The sequence below is a fragment of the Delphinapterus leucas genome, chromosome 1 (genome assembly GCF_059928025.1).
Source record: "Delphinapterus leucas isolate spDelLeu-1000000601 "Yukka" chromosome 1, BTC_Dleu_Yukka2, whole genome shotgun sequence".
Lineage (NCBI taxonomy): Eukaryota > Metazoa > Chordata > Mammalia > Artiodactyla > Monodontidae > Delphinapterus > Delphinapterus leucas.
In genome coordinates this window covers 154,586,911-154,610,208 of record NC_143129.1, presented here as the reverse complement: position 1 = coordinate 154,610,208, position 23,298 = coordinate 154,586,911, and the positions used below count along the sequence as shown (strand labels likewise).

At 54.4% G+C, this 23,298-nt stretch overlaps 1 protein-coding gene across 3 annotated transcripts; it reads left to right on the top strand.

The window, feature by feature from the left end:
* Nucleotides 1-1,976: 1,976 nt before the first annotated feature.
* IPO13 (importin 13) lies at nucleotides 1,977-21,786 on the top strand. Of its 3 annotated transcripts, none has more exons than XM_089894533.1 (20): nucleotides 1,984-2,752; nucleotides 4,530-5,266; nucleotides 10,434-10,574; nucleotides 10,665-10,806; nucleotides 10,899-11,065; nucleotides 11,270-11,390; nucleotides 11,477-11,624; nucleotides 12,065-12,246; nucleotides 12,332-12,358; nucleotides 12,453-12,665; nucleotides 12,851-12,994; nucleotides 14,315-14,395; nucleotides 14,938-15,075; nucleotides 15,267-15,363; nucleotides 18,284-18,336; nucleotides 20,594-20,660; nucleotides 20,749-20,807; nucleotides 20,960-21,049; nucleotides 21,342-21,523; nucleotides 21,614-21,786. In XM_089894533.1, exons 1-20 carry the CDS (start codon nucleotides 2,669-2,671, stop codon nucleotides 21,708-21,710), a joined length of 2,970 nt encoding a protein of 989 aa, XP_089750659.1. In that variant the 5' UTR covers nucleotides 1,984-2,668; the 3' UTR covers nucleotides 21,711-21,786. The 3 variants fall into 3 exon arrangements, 2 of the variants coding, with proteins under 2 accessions (XP_089750659.1, XP_022431214.1); XM_022575506.3 differs by having other exon boundaries at nucleotides 1,987-2,752; nucleotides 12,531-12,665; XR_016387503.1 differs by lacking the exons at nucleotides 20,749-20,807; nucleotides 20,960-21,049; nucleotides 21,342-21,523; nucleotides 21,614-21,786 and adding an exon at nucleotides 18,455-20,503 and having other exon boundaries at nucleotides 1,977-2,752.
* The last annotated feature ends 1,512 nt before the right edge of the window (nucleotides 21,787-23,298 follow it).

Genomic DNA, 23,298 nt, shown 5'->3' with positions numbered 1-23,298 from the left:
TTGCTGTGTATGGGCTTTATTTTTATTTATTTATTTTAAAAATTATTTACTTATTTATTTTTGGCTGCGTTAGGTCTTCGTTACTAAGCGCGAGCTTTCTCTAGTTGCGGCGAATGGGGCTACTCTTTGTTGCACTGCGTGGGCTTCTCACTGCGGTGGCTTCTCTTGCTGTGGGTCACGGGCTCTAGGCGTGCGGGCTCAGTAGTTGTGGCTCATGGGCTCTAGAGCGCAGGCTCAGCAGTTGTGGCGCACGGGCTTAGTTGCTCCACGGCATGTGGGATCTTCCCGGACCAGGGCTCGAACCCGTGTCCCCTGCACTGACAGGTGGATTCTTAACCACTGCACCACCAGGGAAGCGCTCAAACATTTTCTTGATAAAGTTTTGTTGAATGACTAGATTCCCACTGGGCTCTGCTTACCAGATAATCAAGCTCCCTCCTCCCCAGTCTCTCGCTGTTCTTCAAGCTCAGATCAAGTTTCTCCTCCTCAGGGAAGCCTTCATCCACCTTCTCAGGCCTCAGCGGCTAAAGCCAATGTCAGCTTCCTCCACTGAACACGGAGTACAGAGGTCTTTTCCCTTTTGATTTTTTTTTTTTTTTTCCCTGCTGGGAAAGCAGGCAAATGTTAATAAAAGGTGAGGTGGAGGGGTAAGGGATAGAGACTGCTGGGGTCTGCGGCCAACCAGATCTGTGGCTGATCTCTGCTACCCTAGCTTTGTGCCCAGGGACAAGATAAGCTCAACTTTCCCCAACTTCAGTTTCCTCATCTGAAAATGGTGAATGACAATACCCACCACAGAGTTGTTGACAGAATTGGACCTAAGGGGGACTTCCCTGATGGCACAGTGGTTAACAATCTGCCTGCTAATGTAGGGGACACGGGTTCGATCCCTGGTCTGGGAAGATCCCACATGCCATGGAGCAGCTAAGCCGGTGCGCCACAACTACTGAGCCTGCAAGCCACTACTGAGGCCGCGTGCCACAACTACTGAAGCCCGCGCACCTAGAGCCAGTGCTCCTCAACAACAGAAGCCACTGCAATGAGAAGCTCGCGCACCGCCATGAAGAGGGCCCCCGCCCCCCCCCCCCCCCCCCCCCCCGCTCACTGCAACTAGAGAAAGCCTGGGCGCAGCAACGAAGACCCAACGCAGCCAAAAAATACATATAAATAAATAAATTTTAAAAAAAGAATTTGGACCTAAGGTATGTAAAGTACTGTTCCTAGCACTTAAATGTGAGCTATTCTTATTTTAATTACTCATAAAGAGACGTTGCTCCCAAGAACCCGATGAAATTCTCCAAGCACTGTCCATGGTATGTGGTTTCCCAGTTGCTCACTGGGTGGCCCCGAGAGCCATCGTTTTTTATTCCTGAGGCGCGCCAAGCCCCCTTTCTTCTCAGGGTAGTGCGGACGCCTTCCCAGACGGCCCCTTTCCTGGGCCCCAGGTCGTGCCGCCAGCGAAGCACCGGAGTAACCTCTGCCCCCCAGCACCCCTCCCCCCGCCCCACCAACACGTACCTTATCCTCCTGCCTGGGTTCCCAGCTCCACCCACCGGCCCCTTGAGTCACGTCCTCCTAGGAAGCTGCCCCGCAGCGCCTCCCGCCGGTCGGACCTGGAGTGCCTGTTGGCCGCGGTAGGCCTGCGGCTGGCGAGGCTCGGCGGGTCCCGAGCCCACGTGCTCCCCGCCTCCGCCGCAAGGCGCCGTCCTCCCGCTGGGCGCAATTCGGACTACATTTCCCAGGGTGCACAGCGGCGGGGGCCTTGGCTCGGCGGGGGCCTCGAGCGGCGCGTCGCTCCGCCGCCTGCTCGGGAGCGCGCGGGCTGGCGAGAGGACAGGCAGGAGCGAAGACCCGGAGAGAGTTTCCGCGCAGTTCCGCCGGGCCGTGCTCGGCTGTGCCGTGCCGAGTCGGGCCAGGGCAGGCGCGGGTTGGGGGGGTACGGCCTCTGAGTCGGCGGTGCCGGGGACAGGCGCTCGGGGCATCCCGCCCCTCTCTGAGGTCCCCGCCCCGTCCCGGCCGGGCCAGCTCGCCTGTCAGTCAGTGGGGCGGAGGCAGCGACGGTAGAGGGGCCGGAGCCGGGCACCGGGAAGAGCGCGGGCCAGGCCGAGCGGTGGGGACCTGCCCCTTAACTCCACGGACTCTTCGCCCCAGACTTGCGAAGCTGTACCCCCTGCGCTTCGTTGGACGCCTCCGTAACCCGCGAAGGGCTCTCTTCCCCCGTAGTCTCGCACCCCCGTGACCTCTTCCTAGGACCCGAGAGTTCACTCAGAAGAGGGTGTTGTGGGTACAGGCCATCGACCCTGTGACCCCTCACGGGCCAGGGCCTTGGTTTCCCTCAGGCCTCCCTCCCCTATGACTCCCTCCTCATAGCTTCTGGGAACAGAGCCCTGACCTACCACCAGGACCCCTGCCTGCGAACTCCTCACTGACGGCTTCCTCCTAGGAGTCCCCCTCAGTGGGTCTCCTCCTAACAGCATCCCTTTTGGCCTCTGGCAAGCCCCCCCGCCAACCGAGGTGGGGAGGCCTCGGCAGCCATGCTCGCCCTGGGCCCCCTGTCACCCCACCACCCCCTGGGCACCGAAGCCGGAGTCTAGCAGGGGGCCAGCAGCCAAGAGGCTGGGGCAGGAGACAGGTCACGGTCCACCTCCCTGCTGGGGAGGGAGCAAAGATGGAGCGGCGGGAGGAGCAGCCGGGGGCTGCAGGGGCTGGAGCAGCACCAGCCTTGGACTTCACTGTGGAGAACGTGGAGAAGGTATGAGGGCCTTGGGGTGGGCACTCCAGTGACAGAGCAGAAGTTCTGGGGACTGACACTAATGCCAGAGCCCAGGCTTGGGCTGGGTGCCCGTTGGGATGGTGCCTCCAGAGCACCTGGCATTTGCTGTCTCTCTGGGCAGGCAGGACAGCAATGTAATGGTGTCTTAATAGGCTATTTTGGGCTTTCCTTAGACATGGGTCCTCTGTGAATATTCTAGGGTCTTGGGGTGGTCCTTCCAGGGTGCTGACGGTTTAGACCTCCAGCCAGACTGGCTATTCTCCAGCTCCATGGGAACGGCACGAGCAGTGCAGTAAGAAACCAAGGACTCGGGAGACCTGCAGCTCAGTCTCCAGAAACCATAGTGATATTGAGCCATCCTGGACCTGTTTTGTTGAGCCAGGGGCTCAGAAAATAATCTGGAACTAAAACAATCTGGGTTATGTTTTCACTCTTCCTTGGAGAAGGGTCCTTCCTTTATTGGATGGAGGCCAGACCACTCCTGGGCAGGCAGGAGTAGGGTTGGCCCCCTTTGTTTTGTGCTGGGTCCAAGGAGCCTGGTCCTGCTGGCAGCTTCAGAGTTCTTCCCTACTCACCTGCCCACATGGCTTCCTGCCATGGCACTCCCAGTTTCCCCCACTGCCCAGTCCATCTTTTTTGAACTGCTTCTCTGTTTCTTTTCTGGGTTCTGCCCCCAGAGGCCTGGAATGCGGAAATGCATTTTCCCTGGGATGAATGGGGAGATGGGGCTGCCTTGCTGGAAAGCAGAGAATGGTTGCAGATACTCGTTTGTTATTCTTGAGCCCCGTTTACCATACCCAGTAGTGAGGATGTGTCTCTCTGCTTCTGTTCTCTGCCTGCCTCAGCATCCCTGAGGGTCCAAACAAGGGACAGTGGCCATAACTGGCTGTCAGGGATACAGGCAGGGCTAAGTCTACTTGGATGGAGCCTGCTTAGGGGGTGAGAGTCCTAGCCTCACTCTCCCACCCCCTGGGGCCGGGCAGTGTTGGCATGGTGGCGTACTGTTCCATGTGCTACCAGGGAGATAAACCACTGTTTTCTTACTGTGTGAAGTCCTTATGGAATTGGGACCCTGGGGATTTGGCTAGTTGAAAGCTCCAGGCTAGGCGTTTGCCAGGGCTGCAGGCCAAGACTTCTCTGGACCAGCTTTTTGGACCCTCTCGTGTGCTCTCTGAGGAGTGTTCTCACCCCCCTCTCCAGTTTGTCTCTGCCCTAGGGCTGCCTGGCAAAGCCTTAGTCCTGCTCAGATTTCACAATGGCTTTGGTGCCAGCATCTGGAGTGACCTAGGGGTGATCCTGGGGGAGCTAAATGGGGCTGTTGGAGTAGATGAGAGCAGCTGTGCCTGGGAGGGTTGGGGGGGCCCCTCAGGCTGTTTCATACTCTTCTCAGGTTTAGCTTCTTCCCTGTGGAGCCATTCCTTCCACCTGGGCCTTGCCCTTTACTTCAGGTGCTTCCCCTCTGGGGAACTCAGCCTCCTCTTTTGCTGCTCTCCTGTGGAAGTTCATTTTCTGAACCCATAATGTTTTGCTATAAGGAGAAGAAATTATGGTAGAGTATGGGCAAAGTTCAGGCACTCAAGATATCAGCAGGACTCCAGGCCCAGGAAACACTGCAGAGCCCTGAGCTCTCCCTTCCTGCTCAGCCCCCCAGTCAGAAAGAGAGAGCAGTCTTGCAGGACCAGGTCCTGCTCTCTGTTCTGGGCTCTGGCAGGTTCCAGAGTAGCCAGCACCTGCTCAGTCCTGTGCTGTCCTGCAGGCGCTGCACCAGCTCTACTACGACCCCAACATTGAGAACAAGAACCTGGCTCAGAAGTGGCTGATGCAGGCCCAGGTCTCCCCACAGGCCTGGCACTTCAGCTGGCAACTCCTGCAGCCCAACAAGGTGCCTGAGATCCAGTACTTTGGGGCCAGTGCCCTGCACATCAAGATCTCTCGCTACTGGAGTGACATCCCCACTGACCAGTATGAGAGCCTAAAGGCACAGCTCTTCACCCAGATCACCCGCTTTGCCAGTGGCTCCAAGATTGTGCTGACTCGGCTGTGCGTGGCACTGGCCTCGCTGGCTCTCAGCATGATGCCTGATGCTTGGCCGTGTGCTGTGGCAGATATGGTACGGCTCTTCCAGGCTGAGGACTCACCAGTGGATGGCCAGGGCCGCTGCCTGGCCCTGCTAGAGCTGCTGACAGTGCTGCCCGAGGAGTTCCAGACCAGCCGCCTGCCCCAGTATCGCAAAAGCCTGGTGCGGGCCAGCCTGGCAGTGGAGTGCGGGGCTGTCTTCCCGCTGCTGGAGCAGCTGCTGCAGCAGCCCAGCTCACCCAGCTGTGTGCGTCAGAAGGTGCTCAAGTGCTTTTCCAGCTGGGTGCAGCTGGAGGTGCCCCTGCAGGACTGTGAGGCGCTCATTCAGGCTGCCTTCGCTGCTCTGCAGGACTCAGAGCTCTTCGACAGCAGCGTGGAGGCCATCGTCAATGCCATCTCGCAGCCTGATGCCCAGAGGTGAGCCAGTCCCCACCTTCCGGAGATGGACAGTCTGCTTGGCCAGCCACGCATCCATCCATCCATTTGTTCAGTAAACACTAATTGAGTGCCTACTGCATGCTTGGTCCTATGCTAGAAATAGGTCCAATGCTGGAACCAAACAAGGCATGGTCCCTGTCCTTATGGTTCAGAGAGGAAGACAGACATCAGACAACTAACTATGTAATGAATTATTCCATGAAAATATTTGACTCTCCCTTCCCTTTCTCTCAGTCATGCAGTCACAAAGTTCTGGTGTTCTGCTTCTGACTATATTGTGTATCTGTTTTTTCCATTTCCACTACCACCACCCTGGTGTAAGCTGTCCTCACCTCTCTCCCCAGAATACTGAGGGGCTTCCTCACCAGTCCCCTGGTTTTCACACTTATACCCTTCATTGCCCACCCAGCACCCAGAGCAATCCTTTAAAAATGAGGATCTAATCTTTCCTTTCTGCTCAGAAATCTCCAGTGGGTCCTCACTGCTCTTAGGATAAAGTTCAGAATCCTCAACGTGATTCACAGGGGCACTGCACAACATGGCGTCCCCAGCCTTGTCTCGTACCGTGCTCCCTGCTTTCTTCACTCACACGACCTCTTCAGTTCTGTGAGTGCCCCAGGCTCCCTCTAGCCTCTGAACCATCACATGTACTTGTCACATCACTGCTGCCTCAGCTGAAACTTCGCTTCCTTAAGGAAGTCCTCATGATTTTTAAGACTCAGTTTGGTCTCTATTATTTTATCTTAGAGCTCCCAGTGTGTTTCCTTCTTAGCCCATAACACAGTTTCATTATAAATTAATGTACGTCTCCCCATTAGTCTCTCAGCATTGTGAGGGCAGTCACTCTGTCGTTTTATTTTGTCACACTGCCTGGCAGCACTTGGTAGCATTCATTATTTTTTGAACGGATGAAAAGTAGGAGTTGCCTGAGTGGTGAGGGGTGGGGGTGGGGTAGGGAGAGGTTGGAAGGGGAGGGAGTGTTCCAGGCTTCGGGAGCTACAGCAGGTGCAAAGGCCTGTGGTGGGCAGCACCACCATACATTACGCTCACCGGAAAAAGGTGAGTGTAATGAGATGCAGCGAGTGTTGCTTGAGCGTCTGTTTACGTGTGGGGCCCTGGGCTGAGCACAGGGAGCCTAAAGATGGGTTGATTTCTGCAAGACAGGAGCTCACAATCTAGTGGACACTTGGGTGGGCAAGTAGAGCCTATGTGATGAACGCTCTAATGGAGGGAGCGAGTGGCTGTCAGAACCCAGAGGAGGCGTTTAACCCAGTCTGAGGGTTATTAAGGGCTTCCCAGAGAAGGTGACAATAGAGCTGTGCTTTGAAGGCTGTGTAACAGTTAGCCAGATGGAGGTGATGGATATGGGGAGGATCTTCCAGACAGATGGAAGAGCCCAAGCAAGGGAAGGGTGTGAGAGAGCCTGGTGAGTAGGTGTGATTAGACAACAGAGTATAAGGGCCAGTGGTAGGAGATCCAGGCCCAGATCATGCAAGACCTTGTTGGCCAGGCTTAAGATTTTGGTCTTCATCCTGAGGATGATGTAAATCTATTAAAGGATTGTAAGCAGAGAAAATGGCATGATGGCATTTTTGGTATAAGTTGGATTGGCCAGGGCAAGACTGGAGGCCTGACACTTAACATTTCAGAGAAGATGCTTTGGGAATGCTTGGCAGAACCAGAGGGGAGGATACCACTGAAAGAGATGGCCTGGGGAAGTGGTTGATAGTTCTAGCCTTGGCATTAGTCATGTCTGAGTTTGAATCCCAGAGGGTTCGCCTCCTAGATCTGAGACCTTGGGCAAACCACTTTTAAGCCTCAGTTTCTATCATCAGTAAAATGGGTGTGATCATATTACAGAGTTTAAGTAGGATAATGTGCCCAGGGCCTGCACCTGGTATTCTGTGGAGAATATTTTGGTATGAGGATTAAATAAGAGAATGTCTGTGAAAGGTTTAGCATGGTTCCTGGATACTCCGTAAACGGCAGTGACTAGTATTTGGTATCATTATTGCATTGGCAGTTAGTACGAGCCCTTTCCCATGGCTTCTCTGGTTTTCCAGCTTCAGGTGGGTACCAAGTCCCAGGTCAAGGCCTTTCTTGGCTGGCTGGGCTCAGACAGCTGGTGGCTGAGTGGAATTGGCAGGGCCAGTGCGTGGGTGATGTGGGGTGTCCTTGGATACACCCAGGTTTACCCGGCTAGCCAGTGTCTCGAGGGCTTTGGTAGGTAATTGATGCCTCTTCTCCTCTGAACGAATGAGCGAGCAAGGAGCCAGTGAGGGAACCTATAGCCTCCTGAGCGCCCATTGGCTGCAGCCCCCTTGGTTGCTTAGCAACTCTCCCCATTTTCTCAACTCTGCTCCCAGAGCTCTAATTGCAGGTCTGGGCTGAGCTCTGTGTGAGTGGCAGTCAAGGAGTCCCAGCAGCCCTGCCCCGGCAGCTCGAGCTGACCAACAGGAGCCAGGCCTTTTGAACCCAGGCTCAGCCATGGTGCTTAAAGACATCCGCTCTATCTTCCTCCCCCACACCTAGAAGCCTCAAGGCCTCAGGCCCGTGTCTGCTCACAGGTCTCAGGCACAGGTGCCCAGGTGGTAGGAAATCTATGCAAGAGTTTCCCCCATGGGTGGGCTGCGTCCAGCCTGGAGTCAGTGTTGGGCCTTGCCCTGTCTAGTCTGTTTCCTAGCTTTGGCTTGAGAAAATCACCTTCAGTGGCTTTGACTTCTGGGTCATCCAGCCGCTACCTCCCCAGGTGTCCTGACATCAGCTCCCCTGGGCTGAGCCTGCACTCAAGTTACCATTTTCCCACCCCTCCACAGCTGCTGCTGCTTGCCTGGCTCTCTCTCCTTTGAAAAAAAATTTTTTTTTCCTGAGATTTGTTTTTAATCCTGGAAAAGCTTTTAACTGGGGGCTGGGGAAGGGAAAGAAGGTGAATTAGACAGGCTCTTGGGGGCTCCCATCAGTTAGAACTTGAGATATGGGCTGAGATCTCCATAGATCCTTTGGGGAAATTCAGGTTGGGCCTTGAAACAGAAGCAGATCTATAGCTGTGTAAGGAGCTGTCTTAGCCTGGAATCTGTCTCTAATTTGTTCTGTGACCTTGAGTAATACTCTGAGCTCTACTGGGCTCTCCTCTTTTATTTATCCTATTATGAGGTACAGATGAGACAAATTAAGAGCTTTCATTGAGTACCTACCGTGTACATGAATTTTGAAGGTGTGAGGGAACCTTGGAATACAGTGGGGATGCTGTGAGGGTAGGGCACTACCTCCTGCCCCCATCTCAGCTACTGGGGTGTTTGCGGGCCATGGCCTTGGCCCTGCCCCTACTCATTGTGCCAGAGTCTGGTCTGAAGGTGCCCATTGTCTTGTGGTGCAGCCTGTGTCAGGGCCATGAGACTGAAGCTATCCCCACTGTCTCCAGGCAGCACCCTCTGGAGCTGTCTCTGGGCTGTGGGTACCCTGGTAGGGACGTCTTGTCCCACCAGAACCAGGATGTGGAGAAAGCCAACATCCTGGACTGGTTGCCTCTTGTCCTTCTCATCCTCCACCTAAGGTTATGGGGCTACCTCCGAGCAACCTGCTTGGGGCAAGTCCAGGTAGAACTCCTTCTGGACCCTCAGCAACCCCTCCCCTCCATAGATTGCTATGGTGACTCTATGATTGACAGCAGAGGGATCCCCCCCTGAGAGTATCACTTCTCTGCTTAGTCTCATCTCCACAAAGCAGGTTTCTGGGAATGGAGCTAGCCTTCTCTCAGCCTTCTTTGTATACTCTGCTTCCTCTGCTGCTTCTTTAGGCATCATTGTGCTCTTTTCTCTCATTCAACACTTTCTTCTTGGGCAATTCTCATGTGCTCCCATTGCCGTTTGCTGATGTTTCCAAAATCTATGTCTCTTGCTCAAACCTCTCCATCGGGCTTCAGGTTTTTATCTCCAACTCTCTGGACACTTCTACCTGCCTATCTCACCAGGTACCTCTGATTCAACATGCCTAACACTGAACTTACCACCTTCTGGCCTCCCATTAAATTTATTACTGTCCCCCTCTACCCGCTCCTCCAGGTCTCAGTAAATACCTCCACCAAGGAGAGTTGTTCCTGACTCTTCCCCATCCTCATATCCCTGTTTTGCCTCTAAGCTCCCTCTGAGTCCATCATCTACTTCTCTCCCTTCCTTATTGCCACCAGCGTCCTTAGGAGTTAGGATTTGGTGGTAGGGGGTGGAGTGGAAGGTGGAGGTTGATGCTCTTAGGATTGTTGCTGCCTTCTAAAGTCTTTAATGGGACTCCTAGCCTGTGTTACGTCTTCTGTCTCCCACCCTCGTTCAGTCTTCCCTGACACCGAGTGTATTAGTTTCCTAGAGTTGCCATAATAAAGTGCCACACACTGGCACACACAACAGAAATTTATTGTCTCACAGTTGTGGAGGTTAGAGGTCTGAAATCAAGGTGTCAGCTCCATCTGAAACCTGTGGGAGAATCCTTCCTTGCCACCTCCTAGCTTCTGGTGCTTTGCTGGCAATCTTTGGTGTTCTGCTCGGCTTGCAGCTGCATAATTCCAGCCTCTGCCTTTATCATCATATGTCATTCTCCCTGTACGTCTCTGTCTTCACATGAATGTCTTTTAAGAACACCAGTCATATTGTATTAGGGCCACCCCCTACTCTGTGTTCTAATCTACAATGACCCTATTTCCAAATCAGGTCACATTCTGAGGTACTGGAGGTTAGGGCTTTAACACATCTTTCTGGGGGGGACACAGTTCAATCCATAACAGTCTGTTCTCTGGTCCCCCCAAATTTATGTCCTTCCCTCATGCAAAATGCATTCACCTCATCCCAACATCCCCAAAAGTCTTAACCCATTTCAGCATCAACTCTGAGTCTAACTGGAGGACACAAGTCCACCCATAACACTTACCTTCTCGTACTTCCTTCCCAGAATTCTTCTGGAAGTCTCTGACCTAAGGTTCTTCTCAAATTGGGCAGCATCAAACCTGCCGTGTAGGCCCTGACCTCTTTTTCACTTTGGGTTTGATGTGGGAAGGAAGGGGGGCTTTGATGGATGACAGGGAAATTGTGCCTTTCTCTTAAAGCTGGTGGGGGATGGGCAGACAGCTATGATGGGTCTCCTCACCTTATACCTCCAGGTATGTGAACACACTCCTGAAACTCATCCCACTGGTACTGGGACTGCAGGATCAACTGCGACAGGCAGTGCAGAATGGGGACATGGAGACCTCCCACGGCATCTGTCGCATTGCTGTGGCCCTGGGCGAGAACCACTCCCGGTGAGGAGAGGGGCAGCTGGGGGTGGGATAGTAGGGCCCTCTAAGAAGTGGGGGAGGCGGAATGACCTCCCTATGTCTCCTCCCTCCCAGGGCCTTGCTGGACCAAGTGGAGCACTGGCAGAGCTTTCTGGCCCTTGTCAACATGATCATGTTCTGCACGGGCATCCCTGGCCACTTCCCTGTCAACGAGACCACCAGTTCCCTGACCCTCACCTTCTGGTACACGCTGCAGGTGTGTCATGTGACCTTCAGTAGGACTGGGCCATGATGGAAGAAGGTGGATCAGGGGCCTCTCTGGCTAACTCTCCTCCCTGGCTCTCTCAGGATGACATTCTGTCCTTTGAGGCAGAGAAGCAGGCTGTGTACCAGCAGGTATACCGGCCGGTCTACTTCCAGCTGGTAGATGTGCTTCTGCACAAGGCCCAGTTCCCTTCTGATGAAGAATATGGATTCTGGTCCTCAGATGAGAAGGAGCAGTTCCGAATTTACAGGTGATGGTAGCAGGCCAATCCTAGCTCTAAAGGGAGTCCTGAAATAATGAAGGCAATGAGGGGAGGGGCCCAAGGCCAGGCTCCCTGAATCCTGGGCCTCCTTTCTCTATAGGCACTTTGGCAGGGCTCTGAGGGAACTGGGGTGGGCTCCTGGGCTTGGGGGAAGCAGCCAGGCGGTGTATAAGACCTTTATCTGCTTCTCAGGGTGGACATCTCAGATACACTCATGTATGTCTATGAGATGCTGGGGGCTGAGCTGCTCAGCAACCTCTATGACAAGCTGGGCCGTTTGCTTACCAGCTCAGAGGAGCCCTACTCCTGGCAGGTACCTCCCCCGCCTGATTCCCTCAGCCCTCCCAGACCTGTCGCACCCTCCTCCTGAGCCAAGCCAGTGGCATCCTCTTTTCCCAGCACACAGAGGCCCTGCTCTATGGCTTCCAATCCATCGCGGAGACCATCGATGTCAACTATTCTGATGTGGTGCCCGGGCTTATTGGCCTCATCCCACGGATCAGCATCAGCAATGTGCAGCTGGCGGACACTGTCATGTTCACCATTGGTGAGACCTGGCACACACCCATGAGCACATTCCTAGAGCCAAGGCACACATCCCCAGCCACAGCCAGCCTGTTGGGTCCTATCCAAAGTGGGAGACATACATGCCCACACACACAATCAGAACTGCAGCCAACTGACTGTCCTGGCATGCCTAGGGGTCCTTTCTACAGTGCACTGAGCTGCAGTTCAGTGAGGTTAGTTCACTGTCACTGAAATAGCAGCACTGGGCCTCTACTGCATAACTCCTTCCTGCTTCTCAGGTGTAAGGCTCATGTTTGAGCATGTCCGTGCGTGTTTGCCCATTCAGCCCTCTGAATGAGCAGCGCTCCATACAGGGGCTGCAACTCCACCCTGCCAGGAGCTCTGCCTGCCTCACAGGGATATGGTACACAGCCAGCCTGGCCTGCCTCAGATGTCTTGCCTTCTCCCTTCTTCCCCCAGGAGCTCTGTCTGAATGGCTGGCTGACCACCCCGTCATGATCAACAGCGTTCTACCCTTAGTACTGCATGCCCTAGGCAATCCCGAGCTCTCTATCTCTTCTGTGTCCACCCTCAAGAAGATCTGCCGAGAATGCAAGTATGATCTGCCGCCCTATGCTGCCAACATCGTGGCTGTCTCCCAGGTACGCGGGGACCCTGGGTGTGTAGCTGGGCCTCAGGGCACACTCTGCCCTGTGCTGACACCATATTCCTTCTTTTTTTCCCCAGGATGTGCTGATGAAACAGATCCATAAGGTGAGTTCAAAAGTTTCTAAGGGGCTCCTTGGGGTATTGTGGGGAGCTGTAGAAATCCCATCTTCTGCCTTTGCGCCTTATTCTCTGTTCTCAGAACCTTCCCCAAGAGGTTCATTCTTCCCACCCACAACCAGGTGTGTCTGGGACTGACCCTCGATGTTCTGCCCCACAGACGAGCCAGTGCATGTGGCTGATGCAGGCACTGGGCTTCCTGCTGTCGGCCCTGCAAGTGGAGGAGATCCTTAAAAACCTGCACTCGCTCATCTCACCGTATATCCAGCAGCTGGAGAAGCTGGCAGAGGAGATAGTGAGTGAGCTGGTGTGTGCGCGTGTGCGTGTGCATGCGTGTGTGAGTGTGTGCGTGTGTGTGGCTGGGGAGCAGCAGTGGGACTATGGGACTTCCCTTCGTGTTGGCTGTGACTGCTGAGGGGTGGGGCTTGAGCTGGCAGTCAGGGCTGGGAGACCCAGAGCTTGGTTCCCTTCTCCCTGTAGCCTAATCCCTCCAACAAGCTGGCCATTGTCCACATCTTGGGGCTTCTCTCCAACCTCTTCACCACGCTGGACGTCAGTCATCATGAAGATGATCATGAAGGCTCTGAGCTCCGGAAGCTGCCAGTGCCGCAGGGACCCAACCCTGTGGGTGATGTTGTCATTGCTATTGCCCCCCCAACCCTGTGATAATGTCATAGTCACCCCTGAACTCTACGGGTAATATTGTCATTGTGTCCCTGGCCCCATGGGGCATGATGCATTTGGTCCTCTGACCCTGTGAATGACCCTACCATTGCCCCTTACTCTGTAGGGAGTGATGTCATTGTCTCAGTCCTGTGGGTGATGTTGTCTTTGTCCTCCCCACCTGGAGTGGTGGTATAGTGTTTCCTTCTCCCCATGGGGGACACCGACGTTATCCTACAACCCCAAAGTGATGTAATTTTGGACCCCTGTTTAACCTCCAACTCTGTGAGGCCTTCTACTTCAGCATTCGCTGTCCCCTATGGGCACTCCACATGTAATAGTTCTTGCCTTTGAATTGCTCCTAGTCTAGAAGAAATACATGTAAACAGATTGTCACAGAGCAGTGTGATAAGTACTGCAGTAGGCTCGGGCACAAAAGGGATTGGGATGACCACTTACAAGCTGTTTGGTCTGGGGCAAGCCTCAGCTTCCCATTCAAAACTATGAACATCAAGATATCTGGTGCTAAAAAAAAAAAAGATACCTGGTGCTCATCTCATAGAACTGTGCTGAACAGCCGGGGTGGTCTTGATTGAAAGTACTTTGCATACCATAAAGCTCTGTACAGATGTGAGGGACTGCCTTGGTCATTGTTCCAAGTATCCCCTCCAGGGTTTCTCCTGGAGAAAAGGAAGCCACAGTATCCTGGTCTCTGTACTCAACTCCCCACCCCAGTTTCAGTTACCCTTTTGGCTCCAGACCAAACCAAGGCCACTGTCCTCCCACAGAGCCCCTTCTCCTATGGTAGTCATCATCCTGCCTTCCCTCACCTCCCAGGACCTCAGGCTGCTCTCTGCTCCACCATAAGTTGCCCATATCTGCGCATCCCCTGGGGCTCTCTACCCTAAGCCTGTCTGGGTGAGACAGCATCTCTGCTTCTTCAGGGGCTAGCCCATAAGCGTTTGGCACTAAAATACTTTTACTGAGCAGAAGTAGATAAGGAGTGACTTTTTTAAAAGGTTATCTTTTGAAGCACTTGTAATATGCCCGCTTTGCAGTTTGAGGCTTCCTCTAAGGTGATCCCCAGAATTCAGGGTATCCTCTTTCATTCATGGGGATTCAGCAAAGCATTCCTGCCCCCAGGGTCCCTTGCACTGAGTCCTCAATGGGCAGTCTGGGGCAATAGATTCGAACTCCTGGCCTACTTCCAGCTACTGAGTAGTCCTTCTTGGGTGGGTGAGAGAGGTACTGGGGGCACCTCACTTCTTCCTTTGTCTTCAGGTGGTGGTGGTACTGCAACAGGTCTTCCAGCTTATCCAGAAGGTGCTGAGCAAATGGCTGAATGATGCCCAGGTGGTGGAGGTGAGTCCTGACCCTTGCCATCAGCCCCTGTGGTGACTTCTCAGAGGTGGAGCAGGAAGAAGGTGTTGCCGCCCCACCTCGGCTTGAGATGACCTGGAGGAAGTAAAGGAGATGAATCCTGCCCCATAGACACAGGGATTCTCTGGGGAAGACATTCAGAGCTTCCCAGCATCACAAGAAGTGCTCGACCCCAGGACTGTGATGCTGGGGCTGAGTGACAGGGATCCATTTTAGCGTCAGACACCTGCTTTTGTTCTGTTCATTTCAGAAGTTTCTCACCACTGTTGCTCTCTGAAAGGCAATGGTGAGGATGTAAGTAGCAAGAGTTAAGTTACAAATTTCCATCCTCAGCCCTTCTGAGAAGGGTCTTTTAGCCTCCTGCCTTCCAGGGTGAGGGTCAGACTAGCCTACCTTCCTTGGTTCGCAGAGCCAGGCAGGGCTTGTAGGTAAGGGCCCATTTTTAGGCCTCCTCTGTGCAGGGCCTCAGTTCTGCTCCAGCCAATGGTGACCTGCTGACCAAGGCCCCTTTGCTTTCTTCCCAGGCGGTGTGCGCTATCTTCGAGAAGTCAGTTAAGACGCTGCTGGACGACTTTGCCCCCATGGTGCCACAGCTGTGTGAGATGCTGGGTCGGATGTACAGCACCATCCCTCAGGCCTCCGCTCTTGACCTCACTCGACAGGTGGGCCTTCTGGTGGATGCAGCAGTGTTTGGGATGTCATCCCAGGCAGAGATCTGACGCAGGGGTTGGGCGGGTGGGTAGAGTGGGGTGGATGGCTTCTCTGGCAGGGGTTCTCACCTGCATCCCAGGGATGTTGGCCTGTCCTGGTGGGCCAGGGCCTCAGCTGACCGGCATTCCCTGCTTTGTTGTAGCTGGTCCACATCTTTGCTCATGAGCCTGCCCACTTTCCCCCAATCGAGGCCCTCTTCCTGCTCGTCACCTCCGTCACACTCACCCTCTTCCAGCAAGGTAGGTCCTGACCAGGGTCTCTGCTGCTGCCGCCACTGCCACTGCCTCTGCTTCCCCACCTGGGGAGCCAAAGCTGCCCACTCTGTTCTCCTCTCTCCCCTGAGTTGCACCTGGGACTTGATGGGAAACTAACGGGATCAAGCACAGCACAATTGTCACCTTACAGATAGTGGACAAGAGAGTGAATGATGTCTTCTACTGGCCTGCTGGACTCAGGGCCAGTCTGGATGTGGGGGAAGATGGGGCTGGAAGCTCTGAGGGACTTGGGGCACCAGGCTGACTCCATTTCCTTTGGGATAGAATGAAAAGCGGAGAGAGCGTGGCTTCGAAGTCAGATAGACCTAGATTCTAAGCTCATCACCACCAACTAGTTGTGTGACCTTGGGCAAGTCACTTACCTTTTCAGAGCCTTCATTCCCATATCTGTGAAATGGAGATTTTCAGATACTCGATAGGATTGTTACAAGTATTAAAGTAGCATCTTTTGGGCCCCTGGCTTGGGGTTTTTGCACACGATGTACTCAGTGATTGCTGGTTCCTTTCCCTACATTGAGACTTATTCCTTTCTAGGCCAAAATCCTTTGGCTGTGGTCCCAGTGCCCCATTCACGGCGGCCCTCTGCCTGAGAGAAGTTGGGAGCAGGGGGCTCCAGGCTTCCCCTGCTGCCTAACCCAGGCTTCTCACTCAGAAAGGAAACAGTGTTGTTCCTCCAGCCTCCTGAGTTTTGCCTGGATTTGTGGTCACAGGTTTGAGGCTCACCAGGAGTCTCAGCTGGAGCTAGAGCACTCTCTGCTTCTGTCCTCGGTGTCTGGTCCCATGATGCTGGCCTCTGCTCTGGTGGGCCATGGGTAGTTTCCAAAGTGGGGAGAAACCTGAGCCAGAAACCCAGATGTGGTCATCCTCAGCGCCACCTCTCCCCCTCCTCATATCCAGCTGGGGACAGGTCGTGGTGGTCCTTCAGCCTGCCCACTTCTCCCCACCCTCTACGGCCACTGCTCCAGTGTACGGTGCCATCTGGATCAGCTCAGCAATCTTCTAACTGGTTTCCCTGACATCTGCCCTTCTCCAATTCATTCTGCACCATGCAGCTGTAATATTTTTTATAAGACACAAATCTGAGCATTTTCCCTCCCTGGCTTAAAGCCCTTCTGTTGCTCCCCATCACTGTGGGGTCATCGTCCCACTGCCCTCCACATGATATAGCTCCTGCCTACTTCTCAATGTCCATTCCTGAATGGCTCCAGCAGTTCAGCCATCCTGATTTTTCCTCACTGTGTCCCATTTGATCCCTATGCCTTGCTCCTCTGCCTGGATTGCCCTGTGCCCTTTACTGGGTGAGCTCTCGCCCCTCCCTGCCTTACCCATGCATCAGTCCTCGGAAGCTCCTCTGAGGCAGAGCTGGGTGCTTCTGACCTTGTGCCAAGACTGCATCGGGCATGCACTGCTGATACAGCACTGATCACACTCAGTAAGCAGCTCCCATGTCTCTCTCTCTTCCTGGACTAAGCCCCTCAAGGGCAGGCTTGGCTCTCTTCCCTCTGCGTCCGTCAGAACAAGGCCAGCATAGAGTAGGCACCAGACGCTGTTGAAGAAAGGAGGACGAGGGCTCCTTGCCCTTGGAGCCTTTCTTCCTCACTGTCCGGCCCACCTCTAGCAGGGTGGCTGCTGAACGCCAGACCTGCCGTCTGCAGGGCGACCCAGGCATGGGGCACACCGGGCTTCGTTTTCCAAGACTTGAGTAACTTGGGGCGCAAATGTGGAAGGGATGTGCTTTATCAGTGGCTCCTCACAGCCCGAAGGAAGCAGGGGAGAGATTATTATCAACTTGACAGTCGGGGAAACCGAGCGTCTGTGGCTTGCGCAAGATCACACAGCTGCTTAGTGGTGTCTCAGGCAGGGGTTCCCGCAGCACCTCCTCCTGAGAGTGGAGCGGCGGGCAGGACCTCCAGGTGCACGCCTCGTCCGTGCCGCAGGTGTCCTCAGAACTGGAAGCAGAGTAGTGTCCAACATCCTGTGTGTTGGGCTTGTTGGTTGTCTTACAGGACAGGATGGTCCCCTCACCTGCTATGCTGTCCCAGCCTTGCCGTACTTTCCTCGGGCTCTGCCCTCCCACCACACCGTGGGGTGACTGGTTTCCCTCTTTCCTCGTGCGTCCAGATGGTGGGAGCTGGTGGTCAGCCCTGAGCCTGGCTCTCTGCTGGGTCTGTGTCCATGTGGAGGGGCTTTGTGGGTGGGGTTCTCATTTTTGGCCTCATGATGCAGTTCCCTCCCCTAGGCCTTGCAGTGGCTTGCCTGGCCATCCCCGCAGCATATGGGGCACTGCAGTACCCAAGAAGGAGTCTTCTGGTTTAAGAGAACCCAACAGATTCCTTTCTTTGGCTAAACCAAGAGCCCTAAGGCCGTGGAAGGGAGGGGGCGCCTGCTCAGACCATGATACACAGCCCTTTCCAGGGCCTTCAGCCAGGCCTCCAAAGGCAGTACCAAGGACCGACCTCCCACCAGCCCTGCCCTCCTCTTTGATGGCTAGTGATGGGGAGGTATGTGCTAGGAAGCAGTGTAGGGCCACTGCAGCGTGCCAGAGGCCACAGCAAGAGTCTGGGGGCTGTTTGTCCAGCTACATGGTGGCCAGCGTTGCTCGAGCATCGCAGGGTCACTTGGGGACTGACCTGAGGAGGAGCGGGGAGTAGGTGGAAGGCCCCTCGGGAGGGAGCTGGGGCAGACCGTCCTTCACTTTGCCGTCTCTTTCTGTTGGGCTTCTCCCAGTTCATGGTTTTTGTATGTTTTGTTTCTTTATCTTGCTTCCTGCTGCTCATGTGCCCCCACGCTGTCTCCCTGCAGGCTCTCAGTCCCACATAACTATATGAGGTTGAGTTGCTGTTTGTATAATTTTTTCTTAAGTTCCATCTTTATTATATTTTAGGGCCCAGGGATCATCCTGATATTGTTGATTCATTTATGCAACTCCTGGCACAGGTGTGTTTTAGTTTTATTCATTCACGTTCTGTTCTCTCTCTTTCTCTTTCTCTTATGTTGAAATTCAATTTAAGCCTATTTTTAGCTTTCTGTTGACAAATTTTTTTTTTCTGTTCAGTTGAATAGAGTTTCTTCATCTGTTTCCGTGGAAGTTGACAACCCAACATCCTCCTTTAGTGCCCCTTTGCCTCAACTAGCTCAGTCCTCCACAGAGACCAGGGAGAGGCTGATCCCAAAGGGAGGGAGCTGGGCTGGCCTGGCGGGTGGGGAAGGGAGGGGGTGGTAACTGTGCCCAGCAGCTCCTGTGGGGCTGGGGTGGCCGAGGAGTTCAGGGGCAGGACCGGAGTTGAAGGGCCTGGGGTTCATTGTCCCCGTGCTCCTGCCGGGAACTGCCTGCCTCAGTGCCCCCAGCCTGCTCTCGAGAGGTAGGCTGGGAGGAGCTCCGAGGGAGGGGCCGAGCTGAATGTGCTGCGGTGGAGCCCAGAGCTTGGCTGTCGCTGGGCTGTCAGACAGATCCTGCTGCTGCTGGGAGGTGGGGTGCTGGCTTCATTGTGAGATGCATCTGGTGTGTAAGTGTGTCAGACCTTACTTGTATGTTTTGAGTTTGGTTTGGGAAGGGAGCAGAAATCACGTGGCTGCCGTAAGTAGTACGTGTATTGTGTTGAGTGTCGGGATAACTGTGTAGTTGAAGTGTGGGCCTGGGCATTGTTGCGTGTTGTGTGTTGATGTGCGTTAGGCATTGATGGAGTTTGAATATTGATGCGTGTTGGAGGTGTGTGTGTTGGGCTGTGGGAGTGCGTGTTATGGAGGGTAGGCGTAAGTACGGTAGTGGTGTGTCTGTATTAGGGGTTGTATGTTTGAGAAGATATATGTGTCGGGCTGTGGGAATGTGGGGTTAGTATGATGGGGGGTTCTATGTGTCAGAAAGTTCCTGTGAGTTGGGGGTTTCCATGGGTTGTGGTAAATGATGTGTTTCTTTGCTTAATCACTACACAAATATTTTTTGAGTGTTTAATACGTGCTTGGTAGTCTGCTAGGTGCTGAGAATATAATGGTGAGCAAAAGCAGCCACAGTTCTTACTCTCTTAGAACTTACAGTCAGGTGGAGGGGGCACAGGAGGAGTGGGAATGGGCGGTGTGTCCTGGGCCTGGGTGGACGTGTGTGAGGGTATCCATGAGGGTGCATCTTTGGGGTGAGGGCATTTGAGTACGTATTTGTGCCTGTGCGTGGGGAGAGTGCACGTGCTGGGAAACCGGGTGGAACGAGGGTGTGGGCGTGTGGACATGGTTTGGGGACGTGGGGGGGGTGGGATGTGAATATGTAGTGAGGGTGTGTAGCAAATGTGGGAGAGTGGTGTGTACAAGGGATGTGATAGAGGTGTGTGATAGAGGGTCAGTAGGGCGTTTCAAGTGAGGGTGCATGTGGGGCTGTGTGCACAAGAGTAAACATGGGGGAGTGGAAGGTATGTGAGGACTGAAGGGTTAGGGGTCGATGTGGTACGCATTGGGGGGCTACTGGGGAACAGCAGTGCTTGATGACTGTGGGAGCTGTGCAGAGCATCTCCTGTGACCTGAGGATGTACCAGTCATGCCCTGGTACCACTTGGGGTGGGCTCTCGGCCCCTATACTCTGTCCACTCCCCCTGACATGGCAGCCCTGGCTCCTGGGCTGGGTATAGAGGAGAAGGGCCTGGACACAGGGTATCCTGGGTGAAAGCTGGGGCTGTGGCTCCCAGGCTCCTGCCCTGCTTTTCCTCTTCCTAAGCTGGAGAGTGTCTGAGGAATGCAGGCAGGACGTAGGAGGGGGGCTATTAGACTGGGCTCCATGTCCAGCTGCCATCTCTTCTTCCTGCTGCCCTGTTAACAAATCCAGGGGGCCTCAACTGCCTCTGTGAATCAGAGTGAAGTCACTGCTGGCAACCTGGAGCCTGCAGGAGGTCTGGCCCTGATGGTGGGAGGCGGGGAGTGAGGTGTTTGATTAGGGGTGACTTGGGACCCAAACTTTTGCATTATGACTCCCAACCTCTCTCATATACCTGTGCGTTCATGTACACATACATGTACGTAGCATCCCTTGGCTGCTCCCCTCCTGACCTACTGAGCTCTGGAGTGGTCTGGGTACCCCCAGAGACGGCTGGGTGGCTGGTGTTGACAGCCTCTACTTGCGGTGTGTGAACTTGGGGTCTGGGTGGCAGGTGAGTGGGGGGATGGTTCTTGGAGTTGGCTGGGCTGGGCTTACCAGCTCCACCTCCTGCAGGCTCTGAAGCGGAAGCCAGATTTGTTCCTGTGTGAACGATTGGATGTCAAAGCTGTGTTCCAGTGTGGTAAGTGGGGCCAGGTGGACAGGTGGGCCTGGGGCCCCTTCGGGAGGATCCTTGACACCCATCTGATCTGCCTCTGCCTCTCCCACAGCTGTGCTGGCCCTCAAGTTCCCCGAAGCACCTACTGTCAAGGCCTCCTGTGGCTTCTTTGTGAGTCCCATGCTGACCCCTAACCCCCCACCACCCCTATGCCTAGCACACCCTGCCCAGGACTCTAGAGGGTAGGGGTGTGGTGTGCAGGTCTTGTCTCCAGGGGGACAGGAGAAAGAGCTGGGGCTGACGGGCCTCTCCATCCTCTGTAGACAGAGCTGCTGCCTCGGTGTGGGGAAGTAGGACCTGTGGGAAAGGTGGTACAGGAGGATGGCCGTATGCTGCTCATAGCAGTGCTGGAGGTGAGATGGAGCCAGGTGTGGGGGGGTTGATGGGGGTTGGGTGGCCCTCACTGTTGGGGCAGCTGCCTTCCTGGGGAGCTTGAGCCTTGGTTCCCTAAGCTCTTGTTTCTCTGTCAAGTCAGTGGCTGGAAGTTGTTGGGTTTCTGTGAGGATCAGCTGGCTCTTGAAAAGCAGCGCTCACCTGTCATATGCACTTTGGCTGAGGAACTGTCCGGGAGTGGGTGGGTGTGGCTAGGCACCCTTGCTGCAGAAGGGGCAAGGCCCTGGTGTGCTGAGAACCCGTCTCCCTCAGGCCATTGGGGGCCAGGCCTCCCGCAGCCTCATGGACTGCTTTGCCGACATCCTATTTGCTCTGAACAAACACTGCTTCAGCCTCCTGAGCGTGTGGATCAAGGAGGCACTTCAGTCACCTGGTTTTCCCTCTGCCCGCCTCAGCCCTGAACAGAAGGACACCTTCAGCCAACAGATCCTTCGGTGAGCAGAGCTGGCAGGGCCTGGGCTCGGGTCAGGGGGCAGAGGAGGCATGGTGGATGGTGCTAACTTGCTCTCTCTTCTCTTCTTCAGCGAGCGAGTAAACAAGAGGCGGGTGAAGGAGATGGTGAAGGAGTTCACACTGCTGTGCCGGGGGCTACATGGCACAGATTACACAGCTGACTACTGAGGGGCGCCCCCGTCCCACCCACACCTCCTCCTCACCCCTTCCTATCCCCAAAGAGTAAACTTGAACCTTCACTGCACTGCTGTGTCTGCTTCCTTTCCACTGCCACCACCACCTAACTGGGCGACCTCAGAAGACCTGGGGGAAGGATGGGAGGATGCTTGGACCCAGGCCTTGGTAGGGTGTGGTGGGGCCAACCTCTCGCTCCTGGGGTGGAAGGGGCACTGCTATAGCCAAGCCGCCTAGGCTGGAGCCATTCCAGATACTGCGGATGCCCTTGGGGTAGGTGGGGACTGCAGTAGTGTCAGCAACCCCCCCCCATTAAATTAGTCCCAACGTTTATGCATGCATACATTTACTTAATCAGCAGTGCTGAGTACTAGGCCCCTAATTCTGCCATGCCTTGTTCTGTCTGAACGAAAGCTGATCTAGTCCATAGCTACCATGCTAACTAAGCTGGGAGAATGGGACCAATGAGGAAGGCTGCATGAAGGAAGTTTCATTTCTGAAGGGAACGGGAGGCTTCCTAGGTAGAGGACTTGGGGCCTTGGGCTGGCAGTGAGGTGAGGCTGGGCTCATTTGGGAGGGAAGAAATGGAGAGTGGCTTTGAATTCCAGGGTGTGTTTCTTGTGTGGGGTTATTGAGGCACCCAGACTTGCACTTGGCTGAGAAGAGGTATAGAAAGCGGGGCTGAGTATGTGGGGGAGGAGATATGGTGGACCCCAGAGGAAGAGGAAGGCAGGCCCTAGTGTTGTCTGCAAACCCATAGCTCCCCAACTCTATGGTACCTGACCAGCACGTGATGGTCAGGGTTTGGTCAGGACCAAGGATAGCTCCCGGCCTGCTGTTGCTCTCCTCCCTTAGCAGGGTTCCCTCCCTTTCTGTCTCAGCCATAGTTCCACCCTGGCTGCGTCTCAAGCACCCCAGCCATCTCCTCAGTAAGATCGCAAGAGCAGGATTGGGTTCTCCTGACTCCCAGCCCTGAGCCATGCGTCTCCTTGGAAGTGTTAGGAGAACTGGTTACTCCCATTGTCTCACTTTTTCTCCTGTTCTTTTCCCAACCTCTGCGCAAATTCTGTGTCCTCCATTCTTCATCCTCATTCAATCTCTTCCCACACCAGCCAGCGTCAGCCCCCCTTTCATGTCATCCCCTGAGATCACTCTGTCCCCTTTCCTTTACCCCTCCTCCATCCCATTCTCACCTTACTCTTGATTTTTCACTTCTGGAGTATGTAGAGATGTTTCACATACCTTCTGTCCTTTTCTCCTACGACATAGCACCCAAGTGTCTTCCTCCCTGCTGCCATGATCAAATGTAGCATATATAACCTGGGAAAATGAGGGGTCTAAGGAACAGCTTCTGAAATCAGACCTGGGTACAGATGGTGCCACTGATTTGCTGTATCTTATTAGCAGTTAGCCTCTGTGAGCCTCCGTTTCCTCATCTGCAAAATGCGACAGCTCTTACTCCAAAGACTGAACTCTGTAGTACCTGGTGAACAATTGTGCTCAGTGTTTGCTTGATTGAGACTGCCGTGAGGATAGTAGTGGATTCTTCCAGTACATGTGCTATGCAAAGGACTACTTTATG

Excerpts from the sequence above, each read along its gene's own strand:
- IPO13 (XM_089894533.1), top strand. The coding sequence starts at position 2,669 with ATGGAGCGGCGGGAGGAGCAGCCGGGGGCTGCAGGGGCTGGAGCAGCA. Across the intron at positions 11,625-12,064 it reads CACTGTCATGTTCACCATTG|GAGCTCTGTCTGAATGGCTG; the intron begins GTGAGACCTGGC and ends TTCTTCCCCCAG. Across the intron at positions 21,050-21,341 it reads TGCTCATAGCAGTGCTGGAG|GCCATTGGGGGCCAGGCCTC; the intron begins GTGAGATGGAGC and ends CGTCTCCCTCAG.